At 44.7% G+C, this 15,831-nt stretch overlaps 1 protein-coding gene across 1 annotated transcript in view; it reads left to right on the top strand.

Annotated features, from left to right (window-relative positions):
- CTNNBL1 (catenin beta like 1) overlaps positions 1-15,831 on the top strand; it is a 48,173-nt gene that overhangs the window by 11,866 nt on the left and 20,476 nt on the right. Inside the window, exons 5-11 of the mRNA XM_054274447.1 lie at positions 2,623-2,718; positions 4,911-5,004; positions 5,724-5,815; positions 8,379-8,451; positions 8,724-8,782; positions 9,455-9,603; positions 14,167-14,348. Coding sequence (XP_054130422.1) covers positions 2,623-2,718; positions 4,911-5,004; positions 5,724-5,815; positions 8,379-8,451; positions 8,724-8,782; positions 9,455-9,603; positions 14,167-14,348 — 745 coding nt within the window. The remainder of the gene's footprint in view (positions 1-2,622; positions 2,719-4,910; positions 5,005-5,723; positions 5,816-8,378; positions 8,452-8,723; positions 8,783-9,454; positions 9,604-14,166; positions 14,349-15,831) is intronic.

The raw sequence follows: 15,831 nt of genomic DNA, 5'->3' as shown, positions 1-15,831 counted from the left end.
GAGATAACACTTACCAGCTTTCCTGAGGTGTTTTGGAATATACAATGTGAAAAGGCCTGTTAGTGCTGCCTGTTGTGGTCTGATGCACAGATCTTGGTTTTCTTTTTTAGCACTTTTCTTTATAGCACCATCTATTGAGAATTCATAATTCATTCTTTCTAAGTGGGTGCAGTGATCAGAAGCTAAAACCAAAACATAAATATTTTATTGCATGCCAGTTTATATTAGCGAGCACTGTGTTTGGGTATTTTGACTTGCATCAGGTGGAACCTTGATGTGGTGAATGCTGGTCCCTGCAAAATAGTAAACCCCACAGCTTCCCTTATCCAAGATCTGCAAGGAAATGGCTCTCAAATAACTGTTAACAATTTATGTTGTACAGGGGGAAGCTCCTCCCATGCAAATCCAATTTCGTGGTTACTGTAGTTTAATTATTTATTTTATACCAGACACTACAGACTTGTTTGTACTATGTGCTTTTATACTGAATTTCTCATTCATAGGGAAAAAAGGAACAGTGGGAATATTGACTGGGATAGCAGAGCTGTTTTCCAGATAAAATGCACCAGAGTACAGCTTGCTTTATCCTGTGTGCCATGGAAAGCTTTGTGCTGGGATCACTGCTGCTGTCAAAGACTTGTCAGGGTTTCCAGTGTGAACTCTTTTTATTTGGTTTGCAACTTGCCTGTCAGTGAATTTATGGGTAGGAATTTGGCCTGAGAACTGCAATTTTGGGAAAAGTATATTTTGTGTTATAAAACTGCTGAAGTGTTCTGAGCTCCATTGGAAGCAGAGACTGCTGCTGCTCACATACAGGGTAGAAGCACTATTGAAGTGAAACATCTAGACATAAAACTAGATTGATACAGCTCAGGTTTTCTAATGATGTTTTGTTAAAACAAATGGGAAAATATTTTTTAAAATGAGTTCTTCAAGGAGAGAACGAAACAAATGGCTCTTTGAAGCGATTTAATTGTGGTGTCGTGAGGAGGGACTAATGCAAGGAGACAAAAGAAATGTCCAGGGGGAGCAAATAATCTGCTGAATGATTCATACAGTTTTACACAAAACATGTGAATGAAAGATGATCACCAACAAGATTTTATTAATGAAAGACATGAAAGCTTCAAGCGAGGCTTTGCTTTACTATTTCCTAAATTTTATAGGACAGCTGATATTCTCACTGCAAGCCCCAACAGAAACTTCCCAGACAGGAATGCCCTGCATTATGAACTCTGCTGAATTCTTTGCTTTGCACTCTCAAAAGAACTTGGTTCAGTTATCTTTGTAGCACCCAGGAGACCGCAGAAATCTTCAACTGATTCCTCCCTGAGCTTTCTCTCCCACGAGCTGATGAAACCCCATTCCCTCAATTTGTCCTCATCCATCCTGTATTAACCCCCAGACCACCTCAGTGGTCCTCTGCTCTCCCAAGCACAGTATGTCAAGGCCTCTCTTTTATTGGGAGAGCCCACAACTGAACAAAATATTCTGCAAGTTGTCCCATGAGTGCCAAGGAAAAGAAAATAATTCCTTCTGTTGACTTGCTGGTTTTGTTGTTGCACTGTAGTGTGTGATTTGCCTTTGTTGCTGCAGTGACACTCTGCTGAGGTGACACTTGTATGAAGTGACACGCTGGTGACTCTCCTGCAGCTTGTCCAGCAGAAAGTCCAGGCTCTCTCTTGCAGAGCTCACCTCTCCAGCCAGCCCCAGCACACGGCTGAACCTCACTAAGAAAAGACAGATGAAAATACTTTTCCTGTTGCTGCTTGTGTTTTTGAACAAATGCACAAATAGGAGACCTGGGAGCAGCTTTGTCAGCCTGGGCACTTGAGAGAGATCCATCACAGAGTGGTTATTTAGGACATTGAGAAAACCACAGCTCCTGCTCTGCCCTTGGGACGCAGGCAGGATTGATCAGTGTGTCTGAGAGAATAGGGAAGTGGGTCTAATGAGCTGGAATGCGTCTTGTCGTACAAGGGAGCTGTGCAGCAGGCAGGGGAGCTGTGTGTTATGCAGCCCAGAGTTAATGAGTGAAAATTGGGCTGGCAGAAGCTCTGCTGTTCCTGTGAGGGCTGTGGTTTGAGGAGTGTGCTGCCCTAATTGGGCTGGGCAGAGGGGGGTGATGCTCCTGCTGCCGGCGCTGCCCTCGTTAGGGGTGTGTGTGTATCAGGTTAGCAGGGCTATCACTGAGAGCAGAATACCCAAATCACATTATTATAACTCATTTCTCTTTGCATGTGTTCAGTCTTGACAATGCAAGATGGTGCCTCCTTAGACCAATTCCAGCATGTTTGAAAAAAATATAAGTAACTACCATGAAGAAACAGTAAAATTGCCTGATACAGTAAGCACAGAATCACATTTGTTTTTATCATTCCTAATTGTTCAGATTCCCTAATTTTAGCACTTCTGGGGAAGGTCTGCTGCAGTAGTCTGTGTGCTCTTGTGTCTGATACCCTGTGCCCTGCTGCTGTGATTGCACTGCATTTTATCACCTCACTAGTAATGTATTGCCAGTTGCTTTGGGGTCATGTCATGAACACATTGGCCTAAGAGCCATCTGCTATTGATACTAAATGCATTTGCCTCCCTGTTGGTTGTCCTTAACACCCAGCACATGTTTCCATAGCTGTGGTTGACTTGCTGCAAGAGCTGACTGATATTGATACTCTCCATGAGAGTGAAGAAGGAGCTGAAGTCCTCATAGATGCTCTTGTAAGTAGGAAACCCCAGATTATTTCAGTGCCTCAACATCTGCCTCAGCCCAGCAATGAACACTGACCCATCCTGCAGTTGGCAGCTGTGTCTGGATGTCTTTGCTGCCAACACTGTGGTGGAGATAGCCAGGAGAAGCCTGTTCTGAACCTGACACCATGATGGCTGTTTTTGATTAATTGCTTGAGTTTGAGGAATGGGTGGTTGCACCATTTGTACATTGTTGCACCACTTCTTTTTTGGAAGGAGCACTGTCATATTGCAAAATTTCTGTAGGCTAGGGGATTTTTTGGTGCAGGGAGGGAGAATGAAGTAATAATATTTGTGACTTGGACAGTGTCCCATTGAAAACAGGAGCTTTGTTTGCATTTCCCTTCTCTCCTGTGAAAAAGTGACCTGGATTCACTAATGGAGAACTGAAGTTTGTTACCCAAAGGACAGTGATGCCCCTGTGATCTTTCAGTCTCACCTCTTGCACAGGAGGCTGGTTGTCTTCTACTCAGTAACTTGTTTCAAGCCTAAAAATCTGGGCTTGAACTGGAGTATCTGTTGGTGATGGTGGGATTTTTTTCTTAACAAGAAGTAAAAACTTGAAAGTTTTCATGTAGCAGAGCAAATGAACTTTAAGGGTGGAGGAGGGTACAGAGGTAAAGGATCCCTTTTGGCACAGAGAGTTAACCAACCCAGAAAATTACCTAGGTGGGTGGCAGCTGCATTGGTTGGTGTTAAGTGTTCCTTGCACACTTAGCCCTCTCAGTGCCTCTTGGCCTCTATGGGGTGGATTTCCCCTTTTCCTGGTGTTTGTGTTGGGTGCCTCCTGCTCCCCAGCTGCAGAAGGGGAATACAAACCCCTCAGAGAGGTGATGCCCTGCCAAACATGAGTTTTACAGGTCTGTCCTACCTTGGAGCTGGTGAATTGCTGCCTTTGAGCATCGCTATGGCTGTGTCTGTGTCTGGTTCTGTAACTATTGTGTTGAATTTGAAAGACAGGAAATTACAGTTTTTCTTTTGTTTGCTTTGTTTGGCTGCTCTGTTTTCTTCTACAATCCTTGTCCAGTCACTAGAATGTTTCCTTCCAGAGGTTAATGACAGTGCCCAGAGCCCAGTTCCTCCAGCTGGCCTCTGGGCTGTTGTTAATTACTCTGCCTTGGTGAGGAGATTGCTGGGTGAAGGAATTGGGAGAGAGGAGCTGCTAGAGAAGATGTTTTCTATAAAATATGTGGAGAGGTAGTAAATCAAGTGAAGTTCTTTCTGTTTTCATTGTCACGAGCTCACTGATAATAGCCATGTTTAGAGGTTTCATTGTCCTGCTTGAAAGAAACAGGTCAGGTGTATCTTGGGAGAAATGTTTAGATATCTGCTTTTTAGATTACTTTTTTGTTTAGGAAAGTAGGTAAAAGGTTGGAGGCTATCTGAAGATTGTTGCATTGTTTTCTGCAGCAGCCCATATATGTGTTTTGTCCACATATTTACTGGGTCCAAAGCTGGTTAAGACTGTTTGAATTGGTAATGTTATTTTGTTTAACTGTTCCAAGCTCACCTCCACAATGGAAAGTTTGCCAGAATCAAGCTGTGACTCTTTCCAATTCCAGTTTTAAATACTTATTTCGGGTGGGAGCTCTGTGATTCAGGGACTCCCCCCTGCCTCTCTAGTTTTCCTTAACTCACTGAAGTCAACTTGGGTGCATTCATCTTGAGAGGATTTAACTGCAGAACTTCAGCTGGTGACAGTTCAACTCTTGGGTTTGGACCTGTGTGTGAGCATTGTTCTGTCAGATTTTTGTACCTGTTAGGTGGAAGGTTCAGCAGCAATGTAGGCAGGCAGCAGTGACCAACTGTGACCAGCTGCTTGCAGAGCTGACAGTTCTCCCATCCACAGTGGTTTGTGAACCTCATGCTTCAGAATTCTGAGGGATTATTAATGAGTCAGGCTGGTTCAGGAAATAAGACTGTGACAAGGTGCATGTTTCCCTCCTGATGGTTTTCTGTTTAATCTGAAACACAAAAGTTGTTTCATTAATTAGGGAAAACATAGTGACAGATTTACATGATGATTCCTTTGCTTCCTCTGAGATAATACAGCAGGGTTGTTCATGTCTTCTGGTCATGTCTGGCAGGGTGTTTCCTTCATCTTCTTATTTTCATTCTTGTTTCTTGTCTCTTTTATCTTTTCCCTGACCCTGGGGATTTAGGTGGAGGGCCAGGTTGTGGCCTTGTTGGTCCAGAATTTAGAGCGCCTGGATGAAAGTGTGAAGGAGGAGGCTGATGGTGTCCACAACACCCTGGGTAAGTGGCTGCTGCACAGCCCCTTGCTTCTTTCTGTGGTTTGTGCCAAGGGGTGTGAGTTACCCCTTCCTTTCCCCCCTCCTCTTTTTCTCTTGGACTGCCAGCACTGCAGTACAGGATCTGGTACAGCTTTTATTCAAGCACAGCTTGGAATCACTCCCCCCTGGAACCAGAGTTTGTTCTTTGTCCCATGGGTGCATGAAAGATGTCTCTTGCCAAACCAGCTGTGTTGGGAGGTGCAGATACATGGATCACTGCACCAGAGGCAATCACAGAACTGTTTGGGTTGGTAAAGCTCTCTAAGATCACTGAGTCCAGCTATTAACCCAGCACAGCCAAGGCCACCACTAAACCATGTCCCAAAGTGCCACATCTACACAGCTTTTAAAAACCTCCAGGAAAGTGCTCCACTGTCCATGTATTTACTATGAACATATCTGTGAGCTATACTTTGTTTCTGTTTTAGTAATATATTTAACTTTCAGGTAGTAAAACATTTGCAATTCATGGAAGGACATAACTGGCCCTCTGCTGCCTGATCTGCACAGCACAGAACCATTGCAGGGTGGTCCCACTGTTGGCAGTCACACCATCACCCTCTCCTTGTAGTCCTTTGGGGTTGTAATCTCCCAGGGCTATAAGAATGAGAGAGCCTGGAAACAAGAGATTTGTAGTTTTTGGTGGGGAGAACCATCAGTTTTCTGTGTCTTTCTTGCCAGGAATCGTGGAGAACATGGCAGAGTTCAGGCCGGAGATGTGCACGGAGGCTGCACAGCAGGGCCTCATGCAGTGGCTGCTCAAGAGGCTGAAGGTGAGCTGGTTTCTCACTTCTACAGACCAGTTAGCACAAAAACTAGTTTAAGAAAAGCCAGTTGTGCTTGCATGTGTTGTAAAAGCCCAGTTAAAGGTAAAAAGTGAATAGTTCAGGGTCTATATCCTCAGTAATTTTAGTTTAAAGAGACACACTTGAATTTTGTCTTTATAAATGTCTTGCAGTAGAAGTTGTCTCTTTTATCTTTTCATATGATTCATATATGTTGAATTTCCACATGTGAGTTCTGTAGAACTATGAAAGCTGACCAGTGAGAGGGGACACCAATATTAACCATTTTCTGGTCTTGGCTTCCCACATTTCTAACAATTTCTGAGTTTTAAGTGATGTCTGTGTTTAAATGCTTCTGGGGGTGGTTTTTGCTTTGAACTCAGCTAATTGCCTTTTAAATTAAAAACTGCTTTTCATACTCTGCATCCTTTGACAGCGAGTTGCACACTTTAACTCTGTCTTGTGTAAAAAAATCCCTAAATATTCACTGGAAAAATGCTGTAGAAAAAGAATGGATAGTTCAGCCCTGTCACAGAAATGCTAAAGGAAATATAGCAAAGAAATTCTGGCTGTTCTCTAACCTGTCAGTAAGGCATTAGCACTTCCATGCTTAAATGTCTGCATGATTAGAAAGCCTCTGAGTTGCAGAAATTCTCCATCAGCTGTGTAAGTGCAGGTACCCCTCTGTGCACTTCACATCCTTGTTAGCAGAAGTAATCTGTAATTTCTCTCTACAGGTAGTAACATAATTATGTTCTTTGCTTAAAAATAAAAAGTGAAGTTAATTTTAGTCTTGGCAGGTAGGTACTGCTGCCTGCCTTGGAATTGCTGTGGCAGCTGAAAGACTGAAAAACTTGGGAAAGCAAAATAATCCCAGCTAGGATTCCCCTGCTTGGTGCCACAGAACATGAATGCTCAATGGCATTCCAAGCTTGTGTAGGGTGTGTCTGATGTGTTCCCTGGCTGTGTTATCCCTGGATTTGGGATGTAGGATCTTGCCTGTACAGGGTTGTGGGTAGCTAACAAACCCCTCTCCAGGTGCTTTGGCTCTTGGCAGTGCTTGGTCTTGAATCTCTCTCCCTGACAGATGTGTTTGGGATTAACCCAGGATCTCAGCAGCTGGGTAGAGCTGCTGTGGAATGTCTCTGGGATAAGTTTTAAGATCAGGGTTCTGTCTGAGCAGTGATGAGGACATCTGGCACACAGTACAGAGCATGGCTTTGTTTTCTGACAACATTTCAGGTCTTATAATTGTATTGTGACTGTCAGAGCTGCATCAGAAGGCTCAGGTGGAGAGCTCATAGCTCACTTCTGCAAACACAAGCAGGGTTTGATGATGTGTGCAGTCTTAGGAGATCAGAATGTTGTTTCCCAGCATTTGCAGGGCGGCAGTGGGTCACCCCATGGCAGAAGCTGGCACGGCTGTACAGCACCGAGCACCTTCCCCCTCCCTCATGGTCTGCCTGGAGGTGTCACCTGGCTGCTGTCAATGCCATCCTCTGCAGGGGGGTTGAGGATCATTTGGAATGAAAAGCTTTATTTCAAGTCCATACTTGGTGGTGTTTGGGATCTTCTTGCTTTACATGTTTCCATGTGTTGCCTGGTGCTTGCACACCATGCTTTGTTCCTTGGCAGAAGGGTGGGATGATTGGCCCAGCAGCCCTGCATAGGCAGGACTGTCCACTGTGCTGCAGGGAGTTGTGTGTTTGGGGAGAAAACTGGGTGACAAATGCTATGTTTTAAGCCTAGGACTTCTGCTTTTTCCCTTCTTGAAAAGTGGAGTATAAATAGCTGGTAACTGATGATTTTTCAATTTGTTTTATTTTATGAATCTCTCAGTAAAACAGGTTGCATTATTATCTAATTGGTTAATGTTCAGTCTGTTTCTGTAGATGAAGCAGCTTTGGCAGCATACAAAAACATTGGATCCAGTTCAGAATCCACTCTAGGGATTTTTTGAGGGGTTCAAATTCAGCATTTTCGTTTCATTATGACTTTTTTAGCATATTTGAGGATGGAGGGGATATCTGAAATGGAAGTTATGTGATTGTGCAGGCAAAACCCATCTCATGTTCTTCTGACTGTGACACTCTGATCCTCACAGGAAACTGGCAGTTACTATATGATGTTATTGGGATGTATGTTCTGAAATTCTGGTTTGGCTGACAGGCACTGACTTCCAGAACAGAGATAAGTGCCATGCACCCACTTAACATTGGGGGAAATATATCACAGGAAAGAGATTCTGTGTGGCAAACTGCTGGAGACTGTTCTTAGGGGTTTTGAGCCAACTTGCCCAAACCTACTGATGTAGGACCATGTGAAGAATCACAGTGGACCTTCTACATGTGTGCATGAACCCACAAGCACCTCCCATCACCCTGAATCAGAATTGTTACTATTCTGTCACTGAGGAAAACTGCAGAATTACTGCAGTTGTGTTTTATTTTGTGTGCTGCTCATACATTTGGTGATTTGATTAATGTGTTCTTCAAATCAATGAGATGCTGAGGGCCATGCCCTGATGGGTCTCTCGTTCCTTCCCTCACAGGCTAAGATGCCTTTTGATGCCAACAAGCTGTACTGCAGTGAGGTGCTGGCGATTCTGCTCCAGAATAATGATGGTGAGCCATGCCTGCCGTATCTCTGTCAGTGAGGGCAGAATCCAGGCTTCTCTCAGATCACAGCAGCCCTTTTCTGCCTCCAGCTCTCCTTTGCTGCCTTAACTCTCCCCTATGTGCTCCCTCATCTCCACCCTCTCTTTCTCTGCAGCTTTTGTGCTCTGTCAAGCTGTATTGATTTTGTTTGCTGATGTATCAGTGTTAGATGGCTGTAAAATCTGACAGTTAGCTTCATTTTTCTCTCTCTTTTCCCCCTTCCCCCCACCTCCGTCTAGACAACAGAGAATTGCTTGGGGAGCTGGATGGGATCGATGTGCTGCTTCAGCAGTTATCTGTGAGTAATTCCCACATGCCTTCTCTTCCATCAGGAGACTGCTGGGCTGGGTGGGAGGAGTGCAAAATGCCCGGGGTGCTGTCCTAGCAGTGCTTCATGTTTGGTGAGGCATGGTCCCCAAATAGCTTCCATGTGGTGTGTCATCCATGGTCAGTGAGATGAATCCCTTTTGTAAAGGTGTTAATGCTGAGGTGCATGGAAGTTAAATTATTACATTATTGTTTCATGGAGAGTTGGAGGTAGGCAGGGTTGGAATTGGTCCATCCTCAGCACTCCACTCCAAGCACAGGGCTGCCCATGTTTGAGCTGGCTGAAGGTGGTGTGTTGCTTGCTCACCTCTGTTTCTTCAGGCAGTGCTGCCTGCAGCACCCTCAGGTATGAATTGTGTAGGAATCTCTGGTAATCAGCTTACTCACATGCTTGAGCGTGAATTTGCCATTCCCCTTGCAGGCCCTGTGTGTCATCCTTTAAATCCTGCACCAGGCTGCTGCACATTTGTGGGTGCACAGTCAGGGCAGCAAAGGGCAGCAGCTGCAGAGGATGCAGCAGTGACCTGTGAGATCACTGGCTGACCCCTGTCAGTGCTGGAGCTTTTGGTGCAAACTCTTCATGTGTGTTCTGCAACAGCACAGCCCAGCATCTGGGGGTGATTTTGCTTTCTTTGTCCTTCAGGTGTTTAAACGACACAATCCAAGCACAGCAGAGGAACAGGAAATGATGGAGAACCTGTTTGACTCCCTCTGCTCCTGCCTCATGCTCAGCTCCAACCGTGATCGCTTCCTGAAGGGTGAGGGTCTGCAGCTGATGAACCTGATGCTCAGGTACCTCATTAGCCTTGTGATTTCCTTCCTGCTTTTGATGTGCCAATGCATATTCCAGCTAGATATTTGTGGTTTTATTTTAAAACTTCTGTGTTAGGATATTTGTCTGTCCTCTCTTTCTGTTTTTTTCCAGCAGGTAAGTAAATTGGATTTTCTCAGATATGGAATCTCCACTCTTTGTCTTCATTTCCTAAGAACTGAGGTTGCCACAGTGGCTGCTGGAAAGTTGCAGATCTTTCATCTGGGTGTCTGCCACAGAGAATGCTGTAGGTCAAGTAAACCCTCTGAGGATTTGAACAACCTCTGTGAGGGCAGGAGAGGACCTTTGGATATCTCTGGGGAAAACATTTTTCCTTTTGTTCCCCATCCTAGGCTCTACTGTGTTGTGGAGCCTCTGAGCTGCTGAATTTTTGTGGATGCTGATACAAAAATTACTTTTGTGAATGGGGCATAGGTTTGCATTTCTTGTGCTGTGCTTTTTCACACCCTGAACCTCTGGGATTTCTCTTCTCTCTCTCCACTTTTCCATGCTGGGCTGGCACTGAGCTGAGTCTGCTGGGCTGTCTGGCTCCCCAGAGCTGCAGGAGGGCACAGCAGGCTCTGTCTGGCTGTCCCCAGAGTGCCAGGCTGTGTGCTGGTGGGTTAGCAAACACCAGCCAGGAATGCTGAGCTCCTGCAGCTCAGGGCTGGGGAATGTGTGGCAGCAGGGAACTGAATAAATAACCCAACATGGATTATTCAAATAGGAACACTGGGTTTTCTTGAGGCTAATTAAGGAAAAGCTCCAAAACTAAGAACGGGAGGGAGGCCTCCCTCTGCCTGCAGTCCTGAGCTGCTGAACCAGCCTTGCAGAACTAATTAGTTGGAGTTCTTGTGCCATGTGGGTGGGATTCAGTATTTGGATTTTTAAGAGCTTTTTACCCATTTTTTGACTCTACTGTTTACCACTCTTTGCACAGGACTTCAGCTGGAAAATTATGACAAGTGGAAAATTTCTCCTTGGCTGCATTTTGCCCCCTGTAGTAGTTGCAAAGGGGTTGGGAGGGACAAAGTCTGATAGACAGAGTTTCCAAGGCCTCAATCTGTGGATTCTACAATTTGTGTGGGATTGGTAAAGTGACCGTGGAAAAAAACTAACAATTCACAGAATTTGTTCAAGAAGCTTCTGTCCCTACTGTCCACAGGCATGTACTGTACTGACACCTGATTATTTTATATTTTTTAAATTCTTCTAATCTAGTTGTAGTGCTTAGAAGGTCTCATAGTTGCTCAGTTTTTCTTGGACAGAGCAACTTAGGTGACCACAATCTGTTGTAAATAGGGAGTGAATGTGGATAGTTGTGATCTGAAGCTGCAGTACATCTGTATCTCCTTGATACCTCCATGACAAACAGCAGAGAGCAGACATGCCTTTCAGTTGTGATTGACCACCTTGCCCACAAACAAGGCAGAGTATTTTTCTCTCCTGTTGGTGTCCTCTGAAGGCCGGGGGCAGAGATCTGTTGTTTTTTGGTTTTACTTTGGAGGTGGTAAATCACTGTACCACAGCCTGTGCAGATGAAAGGACAAATGGGCAAAGTTGAAAGTGTATTGACATGATGTGAGATAGATAAGCTGTGTGAGAATAAAGATATCAGACTGGAATCTCCATTACTGTCGTGGGGAACACAGCATTCTGTGTCTGGTGCTGCCCGATCCATCCAGCCAAGTCGTTCCATTATTGATGGTTGTGCACACACACCTGCAGAGAGCTGCAGCAGCTTTCAATGAGCATTTAATGTGCTCATGATATTCCTACAGATAGTCATGAGAGCAGGATGGTTTCTGTTGTACTGAGCCTTAAAATGTGTAGCCAACAGCAAAAGGCAATGTTGTATCATGTGAACTTCTCCTGGTTTATGTGGGGTCAGTGGTAATGCCTGAAAATGAGCCCAGTGTGGCTGATGTGCCTTATGTGCATGTCCTGGACTTGTGCTGTGGTCTGGGACTTCAGCTGGCCCTGAAGGAATTGGGGCTTCACCAAGCAGGTAATGGGAGGTGAGCACAGGGTCTGGGAGAAGAGCAGGTCGAGAGGGATGAAGCTGGTGACAGCAGGAGAGAAGGAGGAAATTTGGAAGTAGAATGAGAGCAGGGCTATATATAATTATTTAATTTACATCTCTACACCATTTATTTAATGTCACATCTTTATCAAAACCAAGATGGTTTATCAAGGTAGCAGCCACCAGCAGAAAGTTTAGAAATGTCCCTTAGAATTAAACTACATTTTCTTTTTTGTTCAGAAAGTACATCTTAGTGCTCATTCCCTCAGTCCTGCCTTAGTAACCTGACTGCAGTTTAGCCAAAAGAGAGGAAAGCAGGCTTGTCCTGTCAGCTCCTGGTGCACTGACAGGCAGTTATTGCTTTGGCTGTAGAGCTGTGTGGGGTTTGAGGAGATGCAGCCCTGTCACTCCCAGGGGATGTGTCAGGGACATTCTCTGTTGCTCAGGGAAAATGATGTGTGGCTTTCCCAGCTATGAACTGAGGAGCATGTGTATGCACAGAGACAAACAGAGCCCAGGGAGCTCATGGGGACCTGCAGCACTTGGGCCACAAAAGGTTCTGTCCTGCAGCTATGCTGGGACTTTTCTTGACCCTCAATAAAACTTTTGTCTCCTGTACAGAAAACAAGGTGAAACCAGACAACTCCATATGGCTCCCCAAAGCTTTTCTGTAGCTATTTCAGGCTAGATTTTTTTAATCATTATTAAAATATTTTTATGTTTTCTTGTCCTGCTGTTCCTAATGACCCCTGGAAACATAAGCTGTCTCTTTACTAAATCTTCTGGTTAATTAAATGGAACCTAACTATTTTAACCTAACTAATGGAACATAACTATTTTATGCACACTTTCCCAGGAAATCTAGTGTTCTGCTTGTACTGGGATTTTGGAAAGTTAAAGGCTAATATGTAAAGTACAAATAATGTCAGCACCTCTTTTTTAAAAAAAGTAGATGTATCAAAAGAATTGTCTCAGATGTAAAGATGTTAAAAGGAGGAAAACAATGGTCAGTGAATAAAGTTGTAATTCAGAGTTTCCATGAACACTGAGGCCCCTCAGTATTTGGTGATTCTCATGTTTGCTTGTCTGTGAATTAGTGTTCAGCTAAAAGTTCCTTCAATGAGCACAGATGAGACTAAGATAAACTGCTTGCCCTCTGGCAGAATAAATATTTCAAATAAAATCAACTCCAGACAGTCCAGGCAAGCAGCTATTGATCTCTAAAAGCCTGAACTTAAACCCAATGAATATTCCAGAGCTCAGCCCTGCACAGCCTTCCTAAATGCTGATCAATATGCAATTACTTCCCCTGGAAACATTTCTGGTGTCATCTGGCCTAAGGAGTACTTTATTTTTAGCTCTCTGTAGTGGGGATGAGGAGGTGCCAAACCACCCTCCTGCACAGCCCTTGGTTGCTGGGGGAATTCAGGGTCCAGCTCCACACTCTGCCCCCCAACCATGGGGTCAGAAGTGCCTAGGGCTGCTCTGGGCAGGGTCACTTTCTTTCATTCTGGGGTGTTCATATATAGGTATTTTAGTTTGCCTGTTGTTAGGGGCTCATGAAGTTGTGTCTCTGCAGGGAAGTTGTTTTCCACAGCTCTCTGGAGGCTCTGAGGAGCCCCTGCTGATGGACATGGGGTCCTGGTGGCTCAGTCTGCAGCTGGGCAGGATCAGAGGGGATTGGCATGTGCTTGGGGTGAAAGGTTTGAGGCTTGTGACTGTCCTGTCCTGGAGGGAATGTCCTCCTAGGCTGGCCTTTGGGGACACTGTGGCTTATGGTCTCCAAGCTCCTGTTAGCTCCTCCTGGTACTCACTTGGTCTGGGCTGTTATTGAGCAGTTTTTCAGTTCAGTTTCACTTTTCCCCTGGATGGATTATAAATTCCTCTGGTTTGGTTTGTGAGGTACAGGGCAGCTGGAGATCATTTTCAGGGCATCCCTGTGTTACTGGTGTGAGTTACCACCATCAACATTCTGAACTGGCATTAAAGCAGAGCAGCCCAGAGTCTGTCAGCCTCCTTCCATTGTGTGGCTCCTGGTGATGGAATTCCATTAAAACTGACCCAGCTGTGCTCACCAAACTTACTCCTTTATTAAATTAAACTGTTATTAGATTGCAATCCTGATCTTTTTGGAGATAGTGTTTGCCTTTTTTATCCAACCCAGCCTCCCCTTCTGTTTTGTGCCAGTGTTTGTAAAGGAGTGAGAAAAATATCTTCTTCAGTAGCCAAGAAATAAGAAAATAAAACCATGACAATAAAATCCATAAAATGAAATAAAAACAGAAAATAAAAAGAAATAAAAGACATTAAAAAAGAAATAACCAAGACAATATTCTCAGCCACAGTTTTGAAAAGAGTTACTGTTGATACAATGTTTTGGTTTCTAGAAGAGAAATCTTGCTTAGAGCTTGTGCTCAGACTCTTCATCTTGTCCCATCGTGTTCATTTCCTTGTCTGTGTAAAGCAGGGTGCTCCAAAGCTCCTTGTGTCCCTTTGCAATTTCCTTTGCCTCTTTCCACAGAGAGAAGAAGATTTCCCGCAGCAGTGCCCTGAAGGTGCTGGACCACGCCATGATCGGACCAGAGGGCACTGACAACTGTCACAAGTTTGTGGACATCCTTGGGCTGAGAACCATCTTCCCTCTCTTCATGAAATCACCCAAAAAGATAAAGAAGGTTGGAACAACTGAAAAAGAACACGAAGGTAGGTGTGCTTCCAGATCCTTCTTATTGCAACGGAGAATGGACAGCCAGTGTCTGAAAAGTACCTGCAGGGAGGAGGGATGAGCACAGCACCCATCTTCTTTCAGCTCTGGGTGTCCAGCCTGCTGCTCCTGTCACAGCTGGCTGTTGAGGGCACACTTGTCCTGCTTGTTTTGGTATCAGCAGCTCCTGGCAATTCCATTTCATGTGCTGTTAATAAGTTATTTTACTCCTGTAGAGTCTGTTGTTTGAAGCTCTTACTCTGATGCAAAACTCTTTTGAAAAGAGTAATGAGGCAACTACAAATGTCACCTCAAAAGCAGTGTTTTCATGGCTCTGAGCACTGAAGTGTGACTGGATGAACATCAGGCATTGCAGAAATAAACTGCATTGCTTTTGAAGTTGCTTTTTTTCTCCTTTTTATATTTTTTAACTCTCTATCCTGGAAAACTGCTTTAACAGAGATCTGTGGAGTAAAGCTCCTATCACTGTGGGACCTTACACTGAGCTCAGTGGTCAGTCCCTCCTGCTCCTGGTTACACTGCCTTTCCCATTTTGTTGGGAAACAAAATAGACTATGGAAGAAACTTTAAATACTGCCAGTGATGCTTAAGGTTTTGTGCCAGTTCATTGCTCAGCTCAGTTCTACAGAGGGTGAATATTGTCAAAAGCTGAAGAGGTACACATACACTTAGGATCCATCCTGAACTCCTGCAGCAAGCCAAGGGAAAGTGGAAGGAAATAGCAAAAACATGTGAGTTTGAAACCCAAATCCCCTGCTTTGGGACTGTCCTGGCAGCTCAGGTGGGACTCAGGTGTTCTCCCAAGGCCAGGAGGGAGGTGCTGTCCCTGCAGAGCTCTCTGGGTGCTGGCTGGGACTGAGCAGCTCCTTTGTCTGGCAGAGCTGCTTGTCCTCCCTCCTGAGGACAAGGAATGGGCAGTGGCATGGACTGGGCATGTGTGGCAGTGGCTGCTTTCCTGGCACAGGTGGAGAGCTGGGGCTCACCTGTCACCAACCCCAGAGCAATTCACACACCTGCTGACAGTTCTGGTTGCTTTTATCTGCCTTGTGTTGCTTGTCTTGGATAGATAATGGTGAGGGGGAAATTGTGGCCTGGGGTTTATTCAATGGACTTGCAGAGCTAGGTTTGGTTTCTGTAGGTTATGTAATAAAATTGCAGGTTTGTGTAATAAAATACACAGTTATGCTTCAATGGATTTAGGGGAAGTTTAAAAAATTTCATTTGCAGTGTGAAAATGAGGTTTGTTTAATTCTTCTTACTGAGACAAAGCTGGAATGGGAGGTTCTGGGTAGAGTCTGAGTCTGTGGTTCATGCCATTGACTTAATTTTTCAGTTTTGGAAAGTGAGCTAATCTCTGTCTCATATGCTTCTTCTGGAGACTGCAGTTGATACCTGTGGGCAGTCCTGGCTGCTGTGAGGATTAGTCTGGAAAGCTCTGACAGGGTCAGTTCCTGACTATTT

The sequence above is a fragment of the Melozone crissalis genome, unplaced genomic scaffold (assembly GCF_028551555.1).
Source record: "Melozone crissalis strain CALT ecotype California unplaced genomic scaffold, PUWL_Pcris_2 ptg000017l_1, whole genome shotgun sequence".
NCBI lineage: Eukaryota > Metazoa > Chordata > Aves > Passeriformes > Passerellidae > Melozone > Melozone crissalis.
This window is presented reverse-complemented; position numbering and strand designations above follow the sequence as displayed.